This window comes from Parus major, chromosome 9 (genome assembly GCF_001522545.3).
Source record: "Parus major isolate Abel chromosome 9, Parus_major1.1, whole genome shotgun sequence".
Lineage (NCBI taxonomy): Eukaryota > Metazoa > Chordata > Aves > Passeriformes > Paridae > Parus > Parus major.
The window spans coordinates 21809580-21832821 of record NC_031778.1 but is presented as its reverse complement, the minus strand read 5'-3'; the positions used below and the strand labels follow the sequence as shown (position 1 = coordinate 21832821).

The 23242-nt window shown below is 43.1% G+C and overlaps 1 protein-coding gene across 5 annotated transcripts in view; it reads left to right on the top strand.

Annotated features, from left to right (window-relative positions):
- Positions 1-23089: 23089 nt before the first annotated feature.
- LOC107208802 (multiple epidermal growth factor-like domains protein 6) overlaps positions 23090-23242 on the top strand; it is a 187867-nt gene continuing 187714 nt past the window's right edge. For all 5 annotated transcript variants that reach the window (XR_002002080.1, XR_002002079.1, XM_019007797.2 and 2 more), the window contains exon 1: positions 23090-23230. Coding sequence is in view for 3 of the 5 variants with exons in the window: in XM_019007797.2 (XP_018863342.1) it covers positions 23118-23230 (113 nt within the window). In the remaining 2 variants the exon portion in view is untranslated. The remainder of the gene's footprint in view (positions 23231-23242) is intronic.

The following is a 23242-nucleotide window of genomic DNA, read 5'->3' as shown; positions in this document are numbered from 1 at the left end:
TCTGTGCCGCCCCTGGGACACCTTTGCCTCTCTTGTCTCTGGGTCCAAAGGGGCCCTCTCTTCCTCCCCACGTAGTGTGGAAAGAGGAGGATTTGTTTCATGGGCAGTTGGCCTTGTATCTGTTGGGATCAAAGATGTGTTTGCAGGAGGTCAGGCCAATCCTTGAGGAGCAGAGGGAGAGAGGAAGAGATCCCTGAAGCCTGGTGATGCAGATCACAGGATCCCAGAATGGTTTGGGTTGGAAAGGACCTTAAAGCCCATCCATTCCTACGCCCTTCCTTGGCCAGGGACACCTTCCACTGTCCCAGGTTGCTCCAAGCCCCCTCTAACCTGGCCTGGAACACTTCCATGATCAATGGGGACAGCCCACATGTTTCAGCAAATAATTCAAAACCCCACAGCATCAGGCTGTGGAAACCTGACTGTCTGGGGCTTCTCCTTGGATATTTTATGTTTTTTGGAGTGTCGCTTTTGCTGACCTGCTTCAGGGCTGGGACACTTTGGAGAGGAGCTGTAAATGTTATTTCTCACATGTTGTTTATTATCTTCAAAAGGAATCTCCTTTCCAAACAGCCCCCACAGAAGTTCCTGTATTTAAAAATAGCAACCCTAAAGGGCTTGAATTTTCCTTTGGGCTTAGCTTCTTCCAGATTGCATGAGTCAAGGAAAAGCCTGAACATACAGGGAGGAAGTGACATAGACATATTGCTCATGATGAGAGCACTCAGCAAATGGGAAACAGAATATTGGCAGGGGTAGAAAAGAAGATTAAAATACATCTGGACTAGAGCTGTGGTATTCCAATGGGTGAAATAACCAAAACAATTGGAAATCAAAATGCATTATTGGATATTTTAACATTGAAATGCCAACAATGACAAGAGGGATTTTGCCAAATTTTGATAAAACAGTATTTTATTATGGTGAGCTTTCTGCAATGGCTCAGGTAAACTTCCTGGTTGCTTAAAAATAATTTGTTTTATCTCTAAAGAGACTGAGAGAGTGGATAAATCTGCTGCAGCAAAGCAATAGAGCTTTCGAGTTCATGTAGAACATATAGAAGAAACCTACTGTTAGGAAGAGCTGATGATTTTTCTCCAGTTTCAGATGGCAGAAATCTCCAAATCTAAAGGTAAAATAATTGCTGACCTCTTACCCTTAAGAATGATTGATTAAAAGTGCAATTCCTAATCAAATCAAGTAAGAACTATGTTTACCTAAGGGCCGCACTTCTCAGAATTGCTATTTAACGTGAATTATGTGCATAAAACAAAGACTGGAATTCCTACAGGCACTTTTCTGGGTGACACCCTCCTTCTGTTAAAGCCAACATCAGGTTATTGACTACAGCATACTCCAAATTTCACTTTTACTTTCTTTTCCCTTCACAATTTAAGAGGTGATTGCTTTGTTTTGACTTGACTCATAACCCGAGGCATGACTAACGCTGATGTGCAGCGATAAAACTTCCTGTTAGGGTAAATCCCAAGAAACTCCAGCAACTTTATTGTCAATTTGGACTCATACCAATGCTACAGTGGAGGATTTTTTTCATTTTTATTTCCACAGTAAAAGTAAGAGGCCCCAGCTGAAAGATGACAGCCAGGCTGCATGTTAGAGCAGTTTAGGTCCAGAGCCAGACCTGTATTCTGCAGCCTGAACCTTTTTCTAATTAAAATACACTTGATCTACTGTTACAGTGTTCGAGAGCTTTTGAAGTCAGACTCTCCCTTTTCCATTTTTGCAGGGTATTTTGAGAAAAGAAGGTTGTTTCTGCTTTGGGACACATAAATGGAGTTGGCTAATAGATGAGAGTAAGCATTGGGTAGATGAGGTTGTAAACTTCTTATTCCACTTTGATGTGTCCATCCTAAGATCCTGAATTTTTTACAGCATTTATCACAAAGGTATTTGGTGATATATCAGGTTTAAGAGTGGGCTTGCTGTCTTTTTTTCCCCTCAGCTAAATGTCCACTGTCTTTTAAGAGCTCTCTTCATGTGTTTCAGTGCAAATTTTGAAACTTGTTCAAGAAGTCGCTTTTATATGATTTTCTCAAGACATGAAGCCTCAGGATCAGTCAGGATTACCCATCCTCTTTTTCTCTTATAACCAAATTTACCAGTATTTCTCTATAAATTCCAAAGGCCTCATCTGAAGCCAAGTTTTTTTTAAATGGAAGATAAATTTCCATTTTTTTCCCCATAGGAATTACAGTATCTAGGACATTTTTCTTGAAACAGGTTCTTTCCCTTACCTGAAGGGAAGAGTTAAACCTGTGACTTTAACAAGCCTCACACTGTTAGCAATGTGCTTTTTAGAGCTCACTCCAAAGCCCATGCAGACACAACATGATATTTGATATATTCATGTGAGTGCAACACAGAGTTGAAAACTTCAGGGTTGTCAGAGGCTGGATGACACTCCTGAGTGTCCCTTCTTGGGAAAACAGTTGTTCTAGAAGAGCAGGGGTTGGTTTACACTTGATGTTTGGCATATTAACCTCAGAGGATGCTCTCCATCAGCCTCATTTGGGTTGAGGGCTCCCCAGGATCCCTGGAAGTGTCCAAATCCAGGTTTGACAGGGCTTGGACCAACCTGGGACATGAAAGGTGTCCTTGCCCATGGCAGGGGTGGAACTGGATGGGTTTTAAGGTCTCTTCCAACCCAAACCATTCTGGGATTCTGTGATAAACCTGTAAGTGGCAGCTGTCCAACACTTTCAGTCAGAGCAGGATTTCCTCTGGCAGTAACAAACACTCTTTAAGGTGCCAAAGCTGTTACCACTGGTCACAACTCCTGCACATAAACACAAAACACTGCAGGGTGCAAAGCCACAGATTAATGTACATCCTTGGGGTTTTTTTCACTCACCAAACTGTGTAACTCTCTTCACCCAGGAGATCTGGCCATAGGTCTTGAAATCCCTGGAAACCTTTTTAGTACTGCCTGGGCCCCAAACCCTCTCATTATAAACCAGATCCAGGACGTGCCTCCAAGCTTTCTCTCCTGTTTCCATGCCACAGTGATTTGTTGGGACACAAATTTCAATTCATTTCAACCCAAATTCTCCTTGACTACAAGAAACATTGACTACCTTTAAAACCAGCCAAGCAGAGGTGGCTCTGTGCTCAGCCCCAGCCATCCAGGCCTTTGTGATCCGAGCTGCTTTCCACACCAACATCTCCTATGGGAAAAGTGTGTGGGTAACACCTTCCTTTCCTCAAAGGTGACCCATGGAAGTTACAGCCCTCTTTGAATCTGGGGAAGGGAGAGTTCAGCCATGGATTCTCCACATTTTCTGAGCACAGTTGCCCATGGAAGCTGTGGCTGTCCCATCCCTGGAAATGTCCAAGGCCAGGCTGGATGGGGTTTGGAGCAACCTGGGATAGTGGGAATGTGTCCCTGCCCATGGCAGGGGGTGGAACAAGAGCCCTTCCAACTCAAACCATTCTGTGATTCTTTTCTTTGACCATTCTGTGATTCTTTTCTAGGACTAAAATATTCCAGACCCTGGGCTTCTGACTGTTCTGGATACCTTGTTGAAAAGTCTTGTTGTCATCCCAAGCCAAGTGGGGACTGCACTGTAAATCTCCATTTCTTTTAGGTTGGGGAAAGAGTTTCTTCCTTCAAACAATGAGCTGCTTTTGCTGAAACAACCAACCAGGAATGTGCTCCTGCCAATTTAAGCTATTTTCCTTTGCACCTAAAGATTGAGTCTGGAAAAAATGAGTTGTTGGGTTTTTTAAATGTTTTACTTTGATCTTACTGCTTCTCTGTCCAATATCTTATAAATTCCTTTTGCCTTGAAGTTTATGTGGACTTTACTTTGGGACCATATTTACCCCTGAGATATCAGAACTCTCTAGTTGAGTGGAATTTGGAAAGGGGACTAAAAAATACAGGGTATGAGCACAAGTGTAAAATGTGCAGTAAAGAACTTTTAACTGGTGTCTCTCCACCCCGAGAGCCCCTCCAGAAGTGGCCAACAAGGCTGATACCACAGAAGAGGATGATGAGGGAAACAGAGAAACAAAAGGAAGAGGCAAAGAGGCTGATTGATGATCCCCAGCTCATTGGTAACCTTTTTAAAAGGAGGGAAGCACACCAAAAGTTCCTCACTCCAAGCTCCCTGGTGTGTCCAATTATTTAGGTTCCTCCTAGAATGCAGCTGCCTTCTGGACAAAGGTCACCTGTGTTTTGTCACATTTTAGGTTTTTGATTCCTGTTCATCAGCAAGAAGCTTATCCAAGCTTTTTTTAGGAACCTCCATGTGGATTGAGGGCTGTGTGACCTTTAACTTCATCTTTCCATGACAATAAGCACCACAAAAGTCAACGACTGGAGTACATTTGTGACAGTATTTGCAGAAACAAATCCAGAAAATCCTTCTGGGGTTCTTAGTAACCTTCCAAACGCTGAATAATAAATAAGCCCTTTGAAGTGAGCACATAATCCTTTTTGGGGTTTTTTCAATGGAATATGACTTCATGTTTTAGATGTGGCAGGGAAGCCTCTGTATGCAAATCACCTTGTGCTGATGAGGTTCTGTTTTACTTTTTAATGAGGGGAGAAACGCTGACTGAAGTGCAGCCGTGTTCTACATTAAAAAGGAGCAGTATATTTGTTAGCCAAATTTAACACCTTGTAACAGGAACAACCAGTGACAGAAATATTTCTTGCAAGTGCAGCCTGGTGGGAAAATGCTGAGGTGTTCTGGCTCTCAATTTGCAGAGCACAGTTCTACTTTCTGCAGGTATGGGCACTGTCAGGATGGGGTGGTTGCTCCTGAAACTACTCAGGTGTGGTCCCCATGTCCATTTTACATTATTTTTATTCATTAAAGTTTAGGGATGGCACTGGCACCTGAAATTCTCAGCAAACACAGAGGATGGAGCCAAGTGGGAGTTGGTTTCCTTTCCAACAAGTGACAGGATGAGAGGAAACAGCCTCAAGTTGCACAGGGGGAAGGTTTAAAGTCGATATTAGGGAATATTTTTTCATGGAAAGGGTTGTCAAGCAGTGGAGCAGGCTGCCCAGGGCAGTGGTGGGGTCACCATCCCTGGAAAAGCTGAAGATTGGGTGGATGTGGCAGCTGAGGACAGGATTTAATGGTGAACACAGTGGTGGTGATGGGCTGGCACTGGACTTAATCACCTCTTTTCCAACCTTCAAGATTCCATGGATTTATCATCTCTGACAGGAAGAAACTTTTCCAGTCCATGTGGTGCTTCTCTCTGACACAAGGGGGTTTATTATCCAGTTCTTCTCTATCATTCAGTTTGAGATTTTTTTTTCTTCCTTTTCTTTCTTCTCTCCTTGTTCCATGATCTTTAACCCTGAATTATTTAAATTTCTCTTCTATTTACACTCTGATATTCCTCGGCAGCAGCAGCCCGTGTTGGGTTGCCCTGGGAAATTTGGTTTATGTGGCTGTTCAGTCAATGACATTTCGGATTTATTGCAGGGCCAGGAGCTTGGATGTTGTTCCTGCGGGGCACCGGAGCCCTCCAGCCACAAATTCCAGTTCCAGAGGAGCTGGGAAGGCGGACCAGGCGCTTTCCTGGGATTCCCCGTGCCCGGTGTCTTTTCGGGATGCGACCGCCAGGTGACACCAGATCCCTGATGCTGGGGGATATCCCGGGAATTCCCTCTTTTCCCGGGAATTCCCTCTTTTCCCGGGAATTCCCGCTTTTCCCAGCCATTCCTGCAATTCCCGGCCATTCCTGCAATTCCCGGCCATTCCCGCACCTTTGTCTCTTTTTGTCTGGCCAAACTAAGCCTTGGGAAGGTAAAACCACTTTGGTTTATATTTCAGACTCAATAAAATGAAAGTTGCCCAGAAGGTGGCTACAGAGATGGAACTAAACTCCAAATATTGAACTTGCTGAAAAGAACCCCTCAATTCGTGGTTTCAGAGTTCCCTAAGCCAGCACATTTGTTTTGGGGGGCTCCGTGGAAGTCCTGGCTCCTGAAAAAGTCTCCTGGTCTGAAGGATGTTTGTGAGGGGAACTTTGTAGAGGTTCTTTCAACCCATCTGCCCTTCATATCGCAGGATTTCCCATCTTTGTGGAAAGCCTTTTGCTCCCATCCTCCTATCCCTGGCTTCCCTGGGTGTTTGTGCCACAGAATTCCTGCAGGTCTGCAGCTGGATGGATTCTGCTCCTCAGGGGTTTGTACCTGCCCTGAGCTGGTTCCTGGTTCCTCTCTCCACACCTCCTGCTCCTGTGACATTCCAGGTGTTTGAGGAACATCTGGAATTTTACAGGGCCTAAAGAACTTGGCTACTGAAAGAAACAGTGTTTCCTCCTCCACAAAGGAGTAAATACCACATTACACTCTTCTTCCACTTTTCTGCTCTCTTCACTGAGAGTAGAAGCTGTTGAAGGAAAAGTTAGTTGGGAACACCCATGATGTTTTATTTCAAAGAGGTCTTTTTATTCACCAGTTTTATCTCAGAGCCAAAAAAGAAATGGAAAATAGAAAATAGGAAAAAAAAATCAGTTTTCTGATGCCCAGTTTGTGACAATTTTTTCACTGAGTTCAGAGATGTTCATTGTGTCACAAAACATAAAACTGTGCTTGACAGAGTTCAAGCTTCCCATGATCTGATTCATTGGTGTGGGCCTCAAGCTCTGAGCATCCCCTCTCTGCTTCACTTTGGATGTGTCACAAGCTGCCTTTTCACCCCTGGGAATGAGGGATGGCAATTTTCTTCTTCCAATGTGTGGTTTATTTAGACTATAAAAACATAATCTCCCACATAATCTGTGTGTTTTTTTACAACTGATTTTGTTTCAGTGGACGTCCCTCCACATTAATATAATGGAAAAATATTTGCTGTGATTTAAAAAAAAATATTTATTTTCTTTCTTTCTGTCTATGTATTGCTGATAACAGTCAGGAAAACTTTTCCAGAACTTTTAGGCAGCCTTTGCTGGAGGTTTGTAAAGTGTTTTGAGATCTGCAGGATGAACACTCAAAAGTGCCAGGTGAGATGATTAACAGTGGATGTTTATCACCTTGAAACAATCCATGGAGTTTCATTGGAAACAAGAATAAAGTGTTTGTACCCAGCTGATGGAAACTGGGGGCTTACAAAACATTTTAATTCCCTTCTTCCCACCTCTGCAGCTCTCATCCTGCTTTTCCTTGACCCGCTATTCTCGGAGTGCTGGTGAGTTTCTTATTTTCACTGCAAATTTCGTTCACACAGCCCAAAGCCTGCACTGGAAGTGAAGCACTTTGGCTCATGTAGCCTCATTATTTTTCTCCTGGCACAAGGGGGGTTTTTGCAAAGCTTAATTGAACCCAACAGGTACCTGCCTCTCCTGCACTTGTTAGAGATTCCTACCTGGTACTGAGTTTGTGTACTTGGGCTTGTACAAAAATATTGATAGCAAATTGGTTTCAAACTTATTGGAACAGGGTTGCTGTGGCATCATAGGATTGTTGATGTCTCAGAATTTCACCCCTTAAGGTCCAGGTTTTATTTCACAACAAAAAATGCATCTGTTCATCTCTGCTCAATGGGCTTTTTAGCACTGCACAGCCCCACAATCACTGGGAACTGCTCAAACTGGAGGCCTCAGTCAGGGCCCTAAAAGGAGAGGAAAGTGGAAATCTGTGTAAATGGGATTCTTCAGGGCAGCTTCAAATGGGGCTTTGGGTCACTCACTTTTCTCAGGAACAGCTTTTATGGGGGATGTTTGTGGAGGGAAAATCCTGGCAGTCTTAAAAGCGCTGGAAACGTGTTTTTCTTTTCAATGGACATCTGTTGTGCTAAGGACAAAACAGGGTTAGAAAATAATGATGGCTCTGTGGCTCCAGATTATCTTCAGTGTTTGTCCATCCTCAGAACAAACCAGATTTGTCAAAAGTCTTGCTGAGCATTAATTAAGTGTTGATGTAAGTACAACACTCTGAAGTGTGCTTGGAGAAATCCCATCACAACTCAGGGCAGTGTGAGCCAAAGGCAGAGCATCCCCAGCAGCCTGGAGTTCACCCTGCTAGAGGGGAGCTCCAAATTCTTAGGAGAAATTATAAATGCTCCTGGAATGCAACTTCTGCAGCTTTGGTTCATCATCTCTGAGCACGTGGGCTCTGCTTGATTGGCAACAGAAAACGAGTCAGTTGTGGCACCAGGAATGTGCTGGACAAGGTCAAAGCATTTTAAGGCAGCAATTTCTTTCCTTGGCAACTTGAGGCAGAGATGTTTCACCAGCAAAGTGGAGGTCGGGATGATTCAGGGTCAGACTTAAAAGTGCCAGCCTTGAAAGAGTGATAAACACAGAATTTTCCACTGTTCAACTGGTTTTACAGCTGATTACTCCACAGTGAGCACAGGTAGCCAGTAATCATAAAAAACCCTGCTGCTTTTACACCTGAGGGGAGGAGAACATGGTGAAAGTTTCTTTGAATACCCATTTTTTTCAGTGTGTTGTAAACATGTCAGAAAAGCTCTTTGCAGAGTGAGGTTTTCCCTCTGGGGTCCACGACTTGAAAACTGGCTGGGCTAGGAAGTGAGAGTCTTTTAGAGCTTCAGCACAAGTTGGACACAGTCCCTTATTCTGAAAGATAAGATTGTGAGCATTTTGTTTGTTAGAAGCGGGAGACTCGCTGAAAGAGAATAATTCATGTTTCCTAAGCATGCCACATTTCTTTAATATGCCTTTTCTACAGGAAAAATGTGGCAATGTCCTGTCCATCATCTGTCTAAGAAATGGGAAAATGAGTGACAGAAACTATTTGTTAAAAATGGTTTAAATTGTTCCACAAATGCTCCAGGAAAGAAACATTCTTTATGTAGTTACACTGTGATCTATACTTAAAGTGAAATATACTGGGGGAAAAATCGTGGTCAATGGGGTGTGTTAAAGGGCTTTTATTTGCATGGATGATTCACTTTGCCAGCTCTGATTTATAAATCTGTGGATTCTGACTAAATATCCATTTGAATGGCATTTTCCTCTCATAACCACGTTACCAGAGCTGGAGTTTGCTCAGCAAAACTGTCACCCCCAGCTCTAAAGATCAGATCTTTCTCAACATCCTGATCTGTCTAAGGCTTAATGTGAAGAAATGTATTTTACATATCTAGGCATAGTAAAACAAAATCTCTGCAGAATGGAACAGGTGGAAACATTCATGTTCTCTGATGTTTAGACTTGTGTATCACAACAGCTAGTGATTTCTAGAGGCTGATGGTTTATTATTAGTTTATTTCTCATAATTAGGCTGTCTGTGTGCTCACACGGACTTTGTGAGTCACATCTCAGCTCATTATCTTGGGAAACAGACCTATTATTTTTGAAAGCCATCCAGTCAATAAATTAGCTTGGAAGAAATGATAGTCCAAAACACCTTTTCAATAGATTGCTGTCACGCTTGGTTCCTATCAAAGAGAAGGCTGGATTTTTTGTCATGACATATGGATTAACTGAGCCTTTCCTGCTGTGAGAAAACAAAAGGCAATTGGTGATGCATGGAGCAAAAAAGATCTTAAAACAGAGACATCAACAAAGAAACACGACAGCATGAAAAGACAGAGTACAGTCTGCTGTCCACATTTACAAAGTCATCCTGCCTGCAGTTCCAACACACAGCTTTTGCCTGATTTTGCCTCAAACTAAGTGACAGTGTTCCTCCACCCCAGCATCTCAAACCCTGAGCCCAGACAGGAGGGGGGAGATGTTAACCAGAGCTTTTTTGGCCTTGATGGTGCTTTCATGCTTGCTGTCGAGCCACAAGAAGCTCACCCAGAGTCAACAAGGAGTAATTATCCAGGCACAGCTCCCTTCTGTGCTCTGGCTTCCATTTGCTCTTCCACACTGCTGGGGCCATATGGAAATCTGAGTGTGATACAACAGAACAAGCTGACTGCTGTATTTCCCCCTCATTATTTATGCATGAATATGGCTTTTACCTGATATCATTTTTTTTCCTTGTGTTTTATGCAGTTCTGATGTATTTAAATAGCTCATTACATAATGTTTAATGTGGCTTTGTAATTGCCAATTACATCTTGGTGCTAGATGTAGATATAACACAGATATTTAACACAGCTGGTTCTCATCTGGTGTGAGACAAAGGCTGGATCAGCTCACATCCTCACTAGATCATAAAATCCCAGAATATCCTGAGTTGGAAGGGACCCACAAGGATCATCCAACACAGCTCCTGGCCCTGCACAGACACCCCAATAATCCCACCCTGTGCATCCCTGGGAGCATTGCCCAAAAACTCCTGGAGCTCCCAAGGGCCGTGCCCATTCCCTGAGGAGTCTGGGCAGTGCCCAGCACCCTCTGGGGGGAGAAACTTTTCCTAAAACCCACCCTAAACCTGCCCTGGGGCAGCCTCGTGGCAGATCCTGAGGCTCAGGGGTTGTTACACTGGGGCTGAGGGAAAGCTCCTGTTTGACAGCAGAAGTGACACAGCCATGAGGATTTTCTTCCTGAGTGCAGCTCCAGGAATTTTGTACTTCCTGATGTGACATTTTAAATTGAAACAAGTGAATCTTGATCATTATCTTGTGTTCGTGCTCAGGTGGTCTGAATTGATATTTTGGCTTTTACCCCTAAAGGATGTGAGCATTTTTGTTTCAGTGTCTTTAGTAATAAATGCTTAGTATTTCCTTGGTTTTCAGAGAGGCAGATATTTTATCTACTATCTCTTTAAAAGTGTGTCACTTCTCTGAAATTCGGGCTATTTGTGTGAAAAATTATTCATCTATTGTGCAGTTGCTGTCATTTTGACTATTGCTTTTAAGTGTGATTGATTCTTAAAGAACAGCTAATAGAGCTCTTTGCCCACTATCCTCTTGTCATTGCTGGAGATAGAAAGAACCTTTTCAGTGAGAGAAACTATTGATTTTATTACACCTCGTACAACTGCCATCAAAACAGAACCAGGGAGCTTGATCCTTCCCTTTCTAATCCCTGTTTTACATTGGTAATTCCTCCAGCTGGTTTCTGTGAGGAATGAGAGAGGCTCACACAACCTCTGCAGGTGGAAGGCTTGGAGCTGCCATGCCTTAAAACACTGTCCTTTAACATTATTCAGAAGAAAAGCTGGATGAAGGACTGTGGGGCTTGCACAGAAGAGAGGGTAGAAGAAAATGGTCAGGGCTCTACTTTACCCACAGAGCCTTTAATTATTGATGAGCTTTACCTGCTTACATAACTCCCATAATGTAAACAGACCTTCACATCACACAGATTAATGGATTTGTCCTTAGGCCACCTTGGCAAGGAAGGGAGAACTTAAAGGGAAATTTGAAATTAAACAACACAACCCCCCAGTGCCTTAAGACAGGGAGGTGAAATACAAGTGCTTTAATCCTGGCAGTGCAGTGAGAATTGCCAGCCCAAAGCTCACAATGGCCATGATTTTGAATGTGATGTTTCCCTGATGCTTTTAACAATCTGTTCCAGCTTGTGTTCAGAGCTGCCTCTGTCGGAGCAGGGCTTTGCCTGCCCCTTGCTGCCACCCCTCTGTGCTGCCTGAGATAACCTCTCCAGAAGTCATGGAGCCAGCATTTATCCTCAACAGGAATTATGCTGGAGGACACAGGTCTCTATTCTTACCCAACAGTTCAAAAGAAAATAACTTCCTTCAGTATTTCCTGTACCTCTGCCAGTCTTCACCTTTGGAGGCACCTGAGAAAGGAGAAATTGGGACAAGAAATTGGGTATTTCTGGAAAAATGCTGAGAGGAAGAGGAAGCCAAGACAGGGATGGAGATGGGTGGATGTGCTCAGAGCAGGAGCAGAGGAAAGCACTGAGCTGAAAAAGAGATAACCTGGCCTTGAGCCCTCATCTAATGATTGCTAAATTGTCAGTGTTCACTCAACACAAAGATCAGGGTAATCCCACACTGCAGAGCCCAAACAGACAGGAATTTGTTCATAGGCCAGTATTTAAGGCTAGAGGAAAGTGAGATTTAAGACACATTTTGTCCCTTATATTTTCCTGGGGATAATTTTCATGGCTTCCCTGTGGTGATGCTGTGGATCTGTTTCTCCTCTGCTCTAAGTTTAGATACTGCAGCTCTACTTTAGGGGCTAAACAGCCTGAAGTTAACTTTTTTTAACAACTTTACAACTCTTCTCATGACTCATTTCAGGTCACCTATGAGCTTTGGCAGCAAGAAAACAAACCCAATTCTCATAAACTTTTAATTCCTAAGATATCAAATCCTGATTCCCATGCTGCATTTGCTGACATTTCAGTAGGTAAAACCAAGCCTTAAGAAGGACAGAGTGGTTTATCAGTAAATAACGTATATCTAAATGATATCAGTGCTGTGCTCAATACTTAGACAAAAAATACACCTTAAGTGTACACAAAAACCTTAAAAAAAACACCTTAAGTTTAAAGATTTTGGCTGCAACACCCAAAATACATCCCAGCAGTCATGAAGCAATCCCATTTTCACTAAATATAACGTACACAAAGAGAAACTGCTTTCAAATTGTGTTTCAGCACATTGATGCAATTCCTAATAACAGGAGCAGTGTCCTGTGGGGCTGCTGCCTAGTTCAACACACACAGAGTGAAGTGACAGGGGAGGAGCACCTCAGCTGCAGAGGCATCCCCACTTTATCCCCAGGGCATCCCCTTTATCCATATCATGCCCACACCAAGCTCTGCCTGTCAATTTTATATTGCTCTGGCCCAAATTATCAGCTATAGCACTAATTGATGTTAAGTGAATGTTTACCATGCCAGCTTTATGAAATTAAATGTTTCTGTTGAATTTTCCTCTCGTGAGTTCAGTACCAAAGGGGGGAAAATGCTGTTGCACAAAATGTTCTGCAGTCTTTTAGATCCACAAAATCAGCTTTGTAATTGCTGATCAATCCACAGCCTTTTGTCCTGCATGCATCATTGCTAGGGATAAAGAAAATCTAGGAGGCAACTTGCTGATGTGATAAAGATGTGCTAGAAGCCTCTGACAGCCCTGCACTGACAGCCTTGACTAGTAAATATATGATTAAAAAAGGAAGTGCTGCTACACTGAAAAGAAAGTTGGAACATATTATTTTCTAATTCTAACAAAATGAGAAAATCTGACAATTTCCCAATGTCAGGAACTCTGCAAAGAAGCCCAGCCAGCAGGTTTGGACTGCCTTGGCACCACTGCTGTAGTCACCCGTGCCATCGTGATATGGGTGCATGCAAATTTGCCTTTGCAAATTGTGGCTGGTCTTTGCATTTATTCAGCCTCTGGCTGTTCTACTGTGGTCTAAAACACAAACACATTTCTCTGCTTAGAGAAAACATCATGGCATGCTCTAATGTTAGGGTGAGTTGTCTGGTTTTTGGTTATTTTTTAGATTAGCACAAGGCTGAACATCCCCAAGCAAAGTGCAGGATTCTCTCGCACCCAGCCACAAACCAAAAGGATTATTCCCATTTCAAGGAGCAAAAGGCTTAATTGTTGGTAGTCACTGAAAGTGAGTTAAATTGGCCTCCTCCAAAGCTGTTTCCTACAGTCACTTGAGGCGTAGCCCCATTTTGAGCACAGGAATTACCAGAAGAAGATCAGTGTTGTTCTTGTACCTGAGGCTGCAGCACACTTTGGTTATGGTGATAGGATTCAAAATTAAACAGCTGAAACGCAGCAAGGAGCAAGGGCTTGAAAGGCACTGCCTGGTGACCAAATCCAGTTCCCTGTTATCACATAAAAACATATTTTAGAATTATTTTAATGAATTTACAAATTTCCTCCACGCTAGATCTTCATTTTGCTGCCGCTGCTTGCATTAGGCTATCCCAGACACTCACTGCTCAAATCTGTGTGGCTGCTTTGGGCTGGCTTGTTCTCATGCCAGCCTTGTCTTTTGTCAAGATTCCTCATTGTGCCAACATTCCTGGGTGTCCCTGAAATTTATCCTGTCCCACCCCCCTTTCCATAGTGCTGTAAGAGAGCACTCACGTGGCAATCCCTCCTTCCCCCCTCACCTTCACCCTGCTAGCTTGAACAAGCCTTAGCTTTGTTCTAAACACATCAAATTTCTTCTCTTTTTCCAGCAGTTTGCTTCATCCTAATAGTCCTGGTCCATGCCTGCATCGTCTCGAATTCTCTTCTCCAGCTCAAATAGTCAAAATTCAATAGTCAAAATTGGATGAGGTAGCTCAGAAGATCCCCCAGTAGGAGAAATTATTCTGAGTTCCTGAGTGTGTCATCCAGCTTTTCATGGCTTTAGGTTCCATCCCTGCTGTCCATAGACCTCAGCCTCAAAGTAATCTTGTTTTTCCAGCAGGAGATTCTCATCCTCATCAGCCTTTTCCACAGCAAACTCCACGAGGCTGGGCCTCTCTTGTGCCAGGGGCAAAGATATTGCTATTTTTTCCTTGAGACTCATCACTGGAAGTTCATTAACGAGCTTCCCATAACTGAACAATTCCTCTTTTGACACAGCTCACCTCTATATCCTCCTTAGCTTTTCCAGCACAGAGAACTGCTTGAGGTTAAACAAGGAATTTTCCACATCTAAGCAATGCTTTGCTGAAGTCTGTATAGATCAGAGTTTGCACCTAAAAAGTCAACAACAGAAGAAAAATGTTGGGTTAGTTTGGCAAGGTTTAGCTTCATAAACTTTTCAGAACTTCACGGCATTTCTATTAATCTTTAATTATAGTAAACTTCAGAAATAGTTTTGATTTTTGCACAAATTAGGAGGTCAACTCTAAAAAGCCTGTAACTGCTGACATTGCCTTTTCCCCCTGTATATCTAGGTGCTTAATTTATTATTGTCCTGATACTTGAATTAATAAAACATGCTCAGTTTGCATTACTCAGCCCAGGCAATGCTGATTTTTTTGGAGGGCAGGCTGCCTTTTGGACCGCTGTACTTCTTCTCCTGTAATTCTTTATAGCAACGTGGGTTTCTCAGACACTTTCTGTGTAAGCCTTTGTAGGAAATGGGTTTCTCCACGAGTTAATCACAGAATTATGAGTTGGGGATTCCATCCCAACACCATTAATTGTTGCTGGATGTGGCCGTGGTGCTGTAGATAAAGAGCCACGCAGGCATGTGTGAAATATTTAATTGCCACTTGCTTGCTGCAGCCCTGTGCTCGCTGTTTCCTGGAGCATGGGCAGCACAATTCCCACATGCACCATGACTTTATTTGCATTTAGCAACAAATACTGCTGATGCTAATATCTGCCTCCCCAAAGAATTTTAAGAGAAAGCTTATTAAACCATTTTCAGCTCATCAGCTCCCTGTGGACAGCAGTGTTTAAATCCTGCTGTAGAATATGTAAATATCCATCTCTGTGTGCATGGCAGTATGGGGTTAACTCTGTGGATTAAAAGAGCTGTTCCAGGGCATGTAGAATTCCTTGAGAATAAAGGAAATTAAATACCTTTTCACATATCAGAGTTATTACAGTGACAAGAATACTCTATGCTTCTTAGATATCCAGGATGAGGAAAACAGGATTTGTGTACTGCTAACTTTCAAATAGTTCATTTATTCTTTCAGAAAAACTTAGTCATTAACATTTGAATATTTCTTTTTCTTTTAAATCATGGACCCTGATGAGTACTTTTGGAATATATGTTTTAGCAGGGGGCATTCCAGAGGAGCTGTGGCTGCCCCATCCCTGGAAGTGCTCAGGGCCAGGTTGGATGGGGCTTGGAGCAGCCTGGGATAGTGGAAAGTGTGGAACTGGACAACCTTTAAGGTCCCTTCCAACCCAAACCATCCTGTGATTCCCTTCTCTCACATCCTTGGTCTCAGACTAAAGTCAAACTGAGTGCTGGTGTTTAAACCACATGTTCAAGCACCTGAGCTTGACCCATTTTGGTTAGAAATGAATCTGAATAAATGTAGGGGGTTGCAGATCACACAGGTCATTCTTGTCTATGGGGAGCAGACCCAGCAGGAAGGAAGGAAAGAAAAAACCCTTCTTTTTCTATAAAAAATGACAAAGTTATCTTAATATTAAAACATCTGTTTAGTTCTAAAACCATCTGAAAATCTGGGTCAGGTCTTGCAGTCGCTACTCACTCCAAACACACACTGCAGACTGTGAGTGTCAATAGCAGAAAAACAAATACAAAATCTTTGTTGTTTTTTTTTTCTTAGATTTCAGTAGCACCATTCCCATGAGATTCTCCTGGTTTCTGTTAATAGTTGAGAAATAGATTTATAGTAGGTGAACTGACAGGAGGAAAAAGGCAGACAAATGCTCCTTTATGCTATGGATAAAACACTTTTCAAAGGCAATAAAAACATCAAGAATGAGAGAAAAAAAAATTTCCTTTTTCATTTCATCCTTCCCCTCCAAGCCACTACATTAATTAGCTCTCTGACTGATTACTCAGTCAAGGACTTAAAAGATCAATGGTGACAGTAGCCAGGCAGGTAATTTGGAGGAAAAACCAGTAAAGTAATGCTCTAATGTCTTTGGGAGAATGAAGTGTGGTCTAGTTGTGTCAGCAGAACAGACAGAGAGGGAAGTTACACACAGGAACACACTATTGAGTTCCAGTTCTGTGATAAATCACCTGGAAGTGTATTCCTGGGATTTCATTAGCTCCTAATTGGAAGCAAACAAACAAAGCATTTATTCCTTTGCATTTTTGTATTTTAAGTGCCAGTGATGTGCTCAGCAGTGTAGCAGACAAAGGAGGAAGCTCAGCAGCTCACATCTGAGATCCACATCAATTCCAAAGGGACGGGGAAACCCTGAGGAGAATCCGACTTCTGAGCACTTTCATTCTTTGATTTATTTTGTGACTGCATTTTCAGTGATGTAGATGAGAGTTACCAGCTTGAACATCTAAAACCCAAATTTTGAGGGGGCTGCCTACCCCGGAGGATAAATTAGAATGATGGAAGTATCAGTGCTGGTTGGGGCTGGAGGTTTACAGGCTGAGCTTGCTGGAGTGTTGTTACTGCCTGGTTTGTGTGATTGACTTCATCCCTTTAGTGCTGCCCTGGCACTCACTGAACTGTGCTATGAACCAGCTGAAAAATTCACCAGGGGCAGCAAACCTCTTTTATCACATATTTTAATGTTGTTTTTTTTTTTTCATTTATTTGTTTCAATTCTCTTAGAGGATGACTCTTTGAAATTTCCTGTCCTCTGGATGGATCAGGAATGTTTGATAATCAGGTTGTGTTGCCTACCTCAGATTGGCCAAGTCTCCCAGAGCTCTCAGTATCTCCTGACTTCATGAGTCTTCAAACACTCCTAGCACGAATGCCCCAAATTTGATTTCTCTGAATGCACAAGCCTGAAGACACTCTGCTAAATTTTTGAATGAGTTGCTTGCTCAGCTGCTTGAAGGTTTTTCAGGTGGGTATCAGTGTGGCCAAAAGAAGATCACTGTGAAAAAAGAAAAAATTGTTAAAAATCAAATAAAATAGTTCCTCCTAGAAAATATTTAGTGGTGTATATTTAATATACACTGCTCTGCCAAAAAATGGATTGCTCTAAAGTTTCTAAACCCGAATTCTTTCCTTTGTGTTGAGATGAGGATGGAATAGCTGCATTAAATTTAAAGTTACATCTGGCTCTCACCTGTGTAGGACAGAGAAGATGTGACTTGCCCCCTAATGAGTGATTTTAATTTGAATGTACACAAGCACACCAGATTATCCACTCATTGGAGTGTTGTTATCCCAAATCCAGAAATAGATGAAAGTACTCCCAGTTGCTATTGCCTGCCAACATAAAACTTATTTTGGGATTATATTGTCAAGAGCCTGTTCTTACCAGAGTTTTGGTTAACTAATGCTAAAGAGAAAAGCTCAGGAATGAGATCAGTGGTCTTTATAGAACTAATTGTGGATGTGGGTAACATTTTATTTTCCCAATCAGATGTAATAGGTCCCTACAGAAATATCCTCCTGACTTGAATATCAATGGGCTTCTCCTAACTATGTCAAAAAGAAATACTTTGAGCATTTTTGCTGTTTGGAGAGACTGAGTGGAGTGGGGGGACCTTATTGCCCTCTAAACCTACCTGAAGGGAGGCTGTAGTGAGGTGTCAGGCATGCCCCAGGGACAGGGAAAGAGGAAAAGGTCTTAAGTTTTGCCAGGGGAGGTTTAGAGCTGGTATTAGGGAAGATTTCTTCATGGAAAGGGTTGTGAACATTGGAACAAACTTCCCAGGGCAGTGGTGGGGTCATTATCCCTGGAAGTGTTCCAAAAGCGTGAGGGTGTGGCACTTGAGGACATGGTTTAGTGGGGAAAGGATGGTGGTTGGCAGTTGATTTTGATCTTAAAAGTCTTTTCCAACCTTAACAACGCTGTGATTCTGTGATTCCACTGCTCTGGGGATGAATTGTTCAGACCTTTTCTATTTTCTCTCTCTTCCAACCCCTCTTGCCCTCTCCTTCTATGGAACATGAATGAAAACCGAAATTCCTGTTGCTCTGGGAGAGTTTTTTTTGTGCTGAGAGGGAATTTTTTACTCCAGAGTTTGGCTGCAGCTGCATTTTGCTGTGTGGCCCCCAGTGAGTTGGTGATTTGGGCTGGCAGGGAGGAGGTGGCTGACAGAAAATTCCCAGAGAATGCAAACCTACTGAACAAACATTCCCTGCCCCTCGCATCCCTGTGCTGGCACTGCCCAAGCAAGAGCCACGAGCTGTGTCCCAGTCACCACCAGTCGGCTCAAACCCAGCGAGTTTGTCCTCACTCTTGTGTCTGGGGATGGCTCTGCTGCTCCCAAGTGATGGGAGACACGGTCAGAGGGCAGAAATGCTCAGAAAGACAGAAATGAAGCAGGAATTTCAATTCAAAGCTAATGGATGGGGTTCGGAGGCTGCTATTAGCAGAAATTATCACTGTGTTAATGTACTCCAGGCAGCATTTTTTACAGTTGAATATGGTGTTATTTTCCTAGTTATCCATTCCCTGACAAGTGGTTATAATCAAAGCTGTCTGTGAGCACTATTATCAGAAACTTACTATTATGTGCTAGAGGGAAAAATATCACAGGACGCTGCAGTGCCAGAAAACTATTGTAGGATTTAAAGATCTACTGCAACACCAAGTATTTATTTATGTACTACTTTTACCTCCTGTGGAAGAAAATAATTTTAACTTAATTTTCTTGTCTCCCCCAGCTACTTTAGAAAATGCACCTCCCAAAATAAGTCCATAATTATGATTAACAACCCGGGCTAGATCCTCAGTTGCTGTAAATTAGCATTCCCCCATTCCTTGCAGTGGAGCAAAGCCAATTTCTTGCAACAGAGAAAGCTTCCCGTGCCCTTGGCGTGCTGCTTTACATCTTTCAGGGTATTAACAAACCTTCTTTAATGTAGCATTGTACAGAATTTGCTCTGGCCAGAAAAAAACTTTAAAAAAAAAAAAAAGGATAAATCTGGAATCACGGTCCTAAAAGACTTTAAAATTAACTCGTAAACAAAATGAATCCTTTCAATATATTCTGTTGATGAATTAAATCAATGAAACTGCTATTGCTCTGTCATGTGATCTGGCTTCAGAGAACAACTTTATTTTCTTCTCAATTTTCAGGTTTGCCATATACTTAATAATATTACTGTAATTCTGGCACAGCTCTGTGAAGGAAGGAGCTCCAGTGAGACAGCACAGAAAGGAAGTAATTAACAAAAAATGTTTATATCTATATAGTCGACTACAAAACATGAAGGAAAAAAATCCCCCTACCGTAGGGATTGTGAGGTTTAAGGATATGAATAGGCAATGAAAAATTCTGCACTTTTCATTGAATAAATCCTCAATAATGATCAGATTAATGTGAGCATCTGAGTAATCATTTCTGAAAACATTCTCTGTTTTGGGCTGCTCTGCCACGCTCTTCATTCAGCTGGTGCTGATGAAAATGATGGTCCAAGGATAAGATTAGTGAAGAAAAATCCAGAATTTCTGAGAATACACTGATAGACACTGTACATCTGAAACAGGTACTATCCCTGCAACTTCCCAGACCTTCCTCCTCAGCTTCCCCTCTTTTTCATCTTACACCTGGGAATTGAACAAACAGAGTCCAAAAAGGGTTTTGGAACACTCCTAAATCAGGGATACTGTGAAGACAAATGGTAAATGTCTGTTACCCCAGCTGCTAAGTTAATTACTGTAATGGGAAACATCTTGACAGAAGCATTGCATATGGTTATTAGCAATTAACCCACCACTCCAAAAATCACAATTCTGCTAATAACAGAACAGAGCTCAGCCTTCCTAATTACAATCTCTGCACGAAAAATTCTTTATATCAGAAGGGACTGTTAAATCCTGTAACTAGCTACAATTTAAAATGACTGGCAATGGAGGTACTGAGAATTAGACAGAAAAATGAAAATAGAACAGGATGGTGTGACACTGACTCAAAGTTTTGGGCAACACTCATTCATGCTTGGGGATACACAACAACTGTCACAGCCTGTTTGTAGGAAATTATACATCAAAATTAAAATGCTAATGAGGGGGGAAATATGCTTTAAAGTGGAGAGGATGGGATGGAACATTGTGAGAGATACCAAATCTTTTATAGAATTCACGATCTGGACAGTGCTGTAAATAACGTGCTGAATTTGGATTGCACTGGAATCTGACAGAACAATTTTCTGATCAACAAGGAAGGACAATAACGCAGTTTCCATCCCTTAGGAAGTCCTTCAGTACGATATGGAGGGCCCAAGATGTTTTTTTTCTCTGACCACTTGTACTTTATGCAATAGCATCCCATTGTAACTGCACAAAGCCACCAAGGGGAATTGGCACTTTACCTGCTCAGCTCAAAAGCTGGTTTAGCTGAGCAAGATGCAATTTAATTTACTCCTTTTCCCAGTCAGGAAGGGAGCTCTGGTCAGCATGTCCAGTGACTGCTTTGGTGGTGGCCAGGGTGTCGTTTGTAGATGCTGAGGTCAAAGATGCAGAACTTATAGCAAATAAATTTCAGGACAGCAGGAACGTGCCTGGTTGGTCATAGCAAGGATGTGGAACACAAAGAATTCAGTAGTGCTATTTCCAGTGCCCTTCTTACCAGAGCCCAGAGTAAGAACTGGAATAAATGAGTCAGTTTCTACCTCTGTGTCAGGTCTGAAGGTTTAACTGACTCGGGATCCCAGCAGATCAATTATCTCAGGAGGCTTTGAAACTCCTTCCACCAATGCTGCAGCTCTACCCATGGGAATCCTCCCCTTAAAGTCAACAGCTCTGCAGGATATTCTCAATTAAAATACAGCAGAGGAGAAAACATTAGATAATATTTGTAAGAAGAACACATTGCACTGGTTGGGTTGGCTTTGGAGTTGAGGACAATGTCGAGGTCACAGCAGCTGAAGCCTCCTGCCCAGAAGGCAGGGATTTTTTACTCCAGACTTTGGCTGCAGCTGCATTTTGCTGTGTGGCCCCCAGGCAAAGGTCTCATCTATTAAGTGGCCTTCACTCTGCATTTCAGTACCTCCCAGTTTGCATGTTGCTGGTCCATTATTCTGAACAACTGGGTATAATAAATGTTGTGCATAATTTGTAATGATCACGTACAGCTTTGAAGAACAAGGCTGAATAGTTTAAGTTCCTTAAGATGGAAAAAATTAAAGTATTTTTTAAAGACTAATTTACCTCTCCTGGAAAAAACCCCAACAACTGAGGATCCATTTTGCCATGATGTGATCCTGAAAATAATCCAGGTTGGGATGACATCACAGGATATAATGAAGACTCAGCCTTGACATAATGAAAGATTTTCTGGGGTTTAAGAAATAAAATGATTAAAAACTATGTGTTCTGCGGGAGGTAATGAGATTAGCTCAACACAAGGTCCTGTGGAGTTAAAACTACTCCAGACACAAGAAAGACTGAGCCATTCATTGGAAATTTCAGGGTACAATTATTCTGCTCTAAGGCCAGATAAGGGCTGTCTGTTTTCTTCCCCCTGAAAAAGTTGATAAAATCTCAAAGGGATCATGTCCATGCAAGCTTCAAAGCAACGAACAATATAAACCCAGTCTTCTTGTTATGAATGGCAAATGTTTACCTACTTCAGCAAAGGCCTTGGAAAATAAAAACCATACAGGAAACCACTTGTAAAGCGTGTGTAAAATGAGAAGTGGGTGTATCACATTACAGGGCTGGAAGGGAGACAGATTAATGCTCTGTAAAACAGAGGCTGACTCCTGAGGATGCTGGGGTAGCCATCCAGTTGTGTCTGTCACAGATTTGTGCAGGAGCTGCCTTGGAGCAAGTGGAGACCAAGCCCATTCCATGGCAGTGGAAAGGAATCTCAGATTTTAGCTCTGGTTGGCTCAGGGCCCATCTGCTGTTCACAGCCCAGTGCCTGGTTAGTCACAGCTCTCTGGAGGGAGGGTAACCGTGGTGTAATGGACCTGGAGACCTGCACTGGATCATAAAATGCTTAACGTGTGTTCTACACATTTTTTTGTTTGCTACTATGCACGGTTCCCTTTCCAGGTCAGCTGGTCTCCCCTCTCTCAGCAGTAAAGGGGAAAGAGTTGTCTTTTGACAGCAGTAAAGGTCTGGAGAGATCATAAAGATGAGAGGATGGTCTAGGGGATGGCAAGCAGCTCTGGGACTTAAAAACCACTCCTCAGTTCCCAGTTTTATGTTCTTGTTGTCACTAACTCTCAGCAGCAGCGGTGTTATCCCTCCCTCGAGATGTTAAATGCGTTTATTTTCACGGTTACCTCTCGGAAGTGCTCAGATATGATTGCAGTGGGCATCCTGTACTGAACAAAGAAGGACCAGAGGAAATAAAGAGCAGCCGAGATACGCCTCTGTCAGCGCAGCAGAACGCGCTCGGCATCCCGGCAGCGCAGGGAGAGCGGGGCGGCGGGGCTGGAGCTGTCCCTGCAGGACATTGAGAGCATCCCCTGCTCATCTCCTCCGCTTATCTCCTCCGCCAGCTGCTCCCAGCGGGGATGCGGAGCAGGACAAGCCCCCTTTGCAGGCGGGATTCCAGCGCTGTTCCCGAGGGGAGCTCCGGGGACACGGCCCGGGCGGGGCGGGGATGGGGCCGGGCCGGGGCCGCCCCGCCCGTGGCGCGGCTGAGCCGCCGCTTTAAATGACTTGGGGGCTGCTGCTGCCGCTTCTGCTGCTGCTGCTGCTTCAGCCGCCGCTCCATCCTGCCTCTCCCGGCAGCGCCATGCGAGCCGGGCCGGCGCTGCTGTCCGTGCTGCTGTCCGTCCTGCTGTCCGTGCTGCTGTCCGTCCTGCCGGGCTGCGCTCTGGCCGCCGAGCCGCGGCTGCAGCGGGGCATGTGAGTGAGTGT